At 45.6% G+C, this 3,532-nt stretch overlaps 1 protein-coding gene across 1 annotated transcript in view; it reads right to left on the bottom strand.

The window, feature by feature from the left end:
* The window catches only part of LOC107576942 (ribosomal RNA-processing protein 7 homolog A-like), an 11,250-nt gene that overhangs the window by 7,472 nt on the left and 246 nt on the right, over positions 1-3,532 (bottom strand). The window contains exons 2-3 of the mRNA XM_016263063.1: positions 3,468-3,529; positions 3,220-3,374 (exon numbers count right to left, since the gene is read on the bottom strand). Of these exons, the coding sequence (XP_016118549.1) occupies positions 3,220-3,374; positions 3,468-3,529 (217 nt within the window). The remainder of the gene's footprint in view (positions 1-3,219; positions 3,375-3,467; positions 3,530-3,532) is intronic.

The raw sequence follows: 3,532 nt of genomic DNA on the forward strand, positions 1-3,532 counted from the left end.
AAAAAAAACTAGTTTCTGGGTTTTTACCTACAAAAATATGTCGTCCCTACAGCACCCAATGGTGTGGTAGACCCCTAAACAACTCTTAAATGCTTGCCAAAATATTCATGTCTATTTGTCTCTTTATACCAAAGAGGTCTATAAAAACTGGGGAAACCAAAGTCCCTTACAAGGAAAGTCAGTTTTTTCTGCGTCCATATTTGCAATGCCTCTGGGCAGTTATTTATAGAAAAACTGCTGGCCCAGCTCACAAATCAGCAACAACATTTGTCATGAAGTGCCATAAATTGGTTTCTTATGCTCAAATAGTGTTTAAAAAATGTATATTTCAGGTTGGTAAAGCCGAGTGCACATTTGCATTCCCTAACTTGTGATTGATTGACTGTTTCTATGGGAAGAGGAGCGGTGATCTGATGACTTTACCAATTGGTGATTGGCTCTTTGGTTTAAAAGGTGGGAATTATTGCTTGACTCACATAGGAACCCTCTGAAGTATGCAATTTTAAATCTGTCAGCTTTGCTCATGGGAACCAGTCGTGTGAGCTGTTAATGCCATGTGATTAATCACTCTGGAGACTATAGTCATGACAATGCTAATTAGCTAATAACAACATAAGAAAGTTCACAGTCCCAAACCCTTCACTACTGACCGTCATAAGCTGTTACATGAAAGGTAGTAGACAGGGAAAACATGAGTTATACTTTAAAAGGAATAGTCCACTTCAGTAAAATTCTGGGATCATTTACTTCATTTCCAGCGTTATCGTTGACATGATTGCAAAGATATTATTTAAACTGTACTGAGCTGGATGTTGACATCACTGAATTCAATGATGAACTGTCTTTAACTGAAAAATGAGTGTTTACTATTGTCATTTTGCATTATTGACACTATTTTCCTAATTAATACTGTTCAGTTGCTTTGTCACAATCTGTATTGTTAAAAGCGCTATATAAATAAAGGTGACTTGACTTGACTTGACTTCATTTCGAACAAAATCATGCTGCTGCAGTCATTTTTTCTGTAAGCGAATTTGAGAGGAAATGCCAAAAGAACATTCAATACTTAACCTTTGTTTTTATCAAAATTAAATCATGACACCACATAAAATATTAAAAGGTGCATTAGTTTACCCAGTTTAAAATACATGAACAATCATAAAATAAAGTATCATGTTTGTGTTATTGTGATGACTCCAATATTTTTTTCACATCATGCTTAAGTTTTCAGACTTAAAAAAAAAAGTTTTCAGACTATGAGACATTCACACTTCCCATAAAGGACTGAATATGGAAATGGAATGATCCTTTTGTATTGCAAACATGATACTTGACTCTGAACTGCTGCTAATCATTATTCTTTTGTCTATAATATTCTGACCATTGGGGCCCGTCTCACACCTAGACACATTTCGTCATTGCATCGTTGTTGTGTTTAGGGCATACGTGCGAGTGGCGCGACACGACACACGTTTACATCAACACCCCGCCTCCAGCAGCGCGGGTGTCGGATTGTTTGAAAACAGTATACTGTCGCTCAGCCTTTTCAAACTTCTTTTTGCCCCCAAACAAGAACGTAAACTAACTTCGTTTGAAGTATATCAGGGCCTTGAATGAGTGACTAAGTGAGTGTGCGAGTGAGTGAGTGAGTGAGTGTGCGCGCGTGCGTGTGAGTGAGTGAGCGTGTGTGCGTGAGAGTGTGTGCATGTGAGTGAGTGTGTGCGTGCGTGCGTGTGAGTGAGTGAGTGAGTGAGTGTGTGCGCGTGAGTGAGTGAGTCAGTGTGTGTGTATGTGTGCGTGAGTGAGTGAGTGAGCGTGCGTGTGAGTGTGTGAGTGAATGCGTGAGTGTGTGTGCGTGTGAGTGAGTGTGTGTGCGTGCGTGTGTGAGTGAGTGAATGAGTGAGTGAGTGTGTGTGCGTGTGCAAGTGAGTGAGTGAATGAGTGAGTGTGTGCGTGTGAGTGAGTGTGTGCGTGTGAGTGAGTGTGTGTGTGTGTGTGTGCGAGTGAGTGTGCGTGTGAGTGAGTAAGTGAACGAGTGAGTGAGAATGCGTGCGCGTGCGTGTGAGTGAGTGTGTGTGTATGTGTGCGTGAGTGAGTGAGTGTGAGTGTGTGTGTATGTGTGCGTGAGTGAGTGAGTGAGCATTCGTGTGAGTCTGTGAGTGTGTGCGTGAGTGTGTGTATGTGTGCGTGAGTGTGTGTGCGTGCGTGTGAGTGAGTGTGTGCGTGCGTGTGAGTGAGTGAATGAGTGAGTGTGTGTGCGTGTGCAAGTGAGTGAGTGAGTGAATGAGTGAGTGTGTGCGTGCGAGTGAGTGTGTGTGTGTGAGTAAGTGAAAGAGTGAGTGAGTGAATGCGTGCGCGTGCGTGTGAGTGAGTGAATGCGTGCGTGTGAGTGTGTGCGTGAATGCGTGTGAGTGAGTGTGCGTGCGTGTGAGTGAGTGAATGAGTGAGTGTGTGCGTGTGAGTGAGTGAGAGTGTGTGAGTGAGTGAGTGAATGAGTGAGTGTGTGCGTGTGAGTGAGTGAGAGTGTGTGAGTGAGTGAGTGAGCGTGCGTGTGAGTGTGTGCGTGAATGCGTGTGAGTGAGTGTGCGTGCGTGTGAGTGAGTGAATGAGTGAGTGTGTGTGCGTGTGCAAGTGAGCGAGTGAGTGAATGAGTGAGTGTGTGCGTGTGAGTGAGTGTGAGTGCGTGTGAGTGAGTGAGTGTGTATGTGTGCGTGAGTGAGTGAGTGAGTGAGTGTGCGTGTGAGTGAGTGTGTGCGTGTGAGTGAGTGTGAATGTGTCAGTGAGTGAGTGAGTGTGCGTGTGAGTGTGTGAGTGAATGCGTGAGTGTGCGTGCGTGTGAGTGAGTGAGTGTGCGCGTGCGTGTGAGTGAGTGAATGAGTGAGTGTGTGAGTGAGTGTGAGTGTGTGTGCGTGTGAGTGAGTGTGAGTGTGTATGTGTGCGTGAGTGAGTGAGTGAGCGTGCGAGTGTGTGAGAATGCGTGAGTGTGCGTGCGTGAGTGAGTGAGTGTGAGTGAGTGAGTGTGTGTGCGTGTGAGTGAGTGAATGAGTGAGTGAGTGAATGAGTGAGTGTGTGTGTGCGTGAGTGTGTGTAAGTGTGAGAGTGTGTGTTTGTGAGTGTGAGTGAGTGTGAGTGATTGAGTGTGTGTGTGTGTGTGTGCAAGTGAGTGCGTGCGTGCGTGTGTGTGTGTGTGTGTGTGCGCGCATGTAAGTGAGTGAGTGAATGAGTGTGAGTGAGTGAGTGCATGTGTGCGAGTGTGTGTGTGTGTGTGCGTCTCACCTCCTCCTTCTGTGTGTCGTAGTCATTCATGAACTGATCGATGTCCTGCTGTAGTGATGAAGCTTTGATCAGCGAGTCTGAGTACTGCTGGATCCACTCTAGACACACACACATCATCATCACCACCACCACCTTCATCACACACACTCACGCTCACACACACACACACACACACTCACGCACACACTCACTGCGGATGCCGGTTCTGACAGGTCTGTCGGTGCTGGAGATGATCAGTGGGGTGTTCTCTGGGTGG

Source organism: Sinocyclocheilus grahami, unplaced genomic scaffold (assembly GCF_001515645.1).
Source record: "Sinocyclocheilus grahami isolate Dianchi unplaced genomic scaffold, SAMN03320097.WGS_v1.1 scaffold4693.1, whole genome shotgun sequence".
Classification (NCBI taxonomy): Eukaryota; Metazoa; Chordata; class Actinopteri; order Cypriniformes; family Cyprinidae; genus Sinocyclocheilus; species Sinocyclocheilus grahami.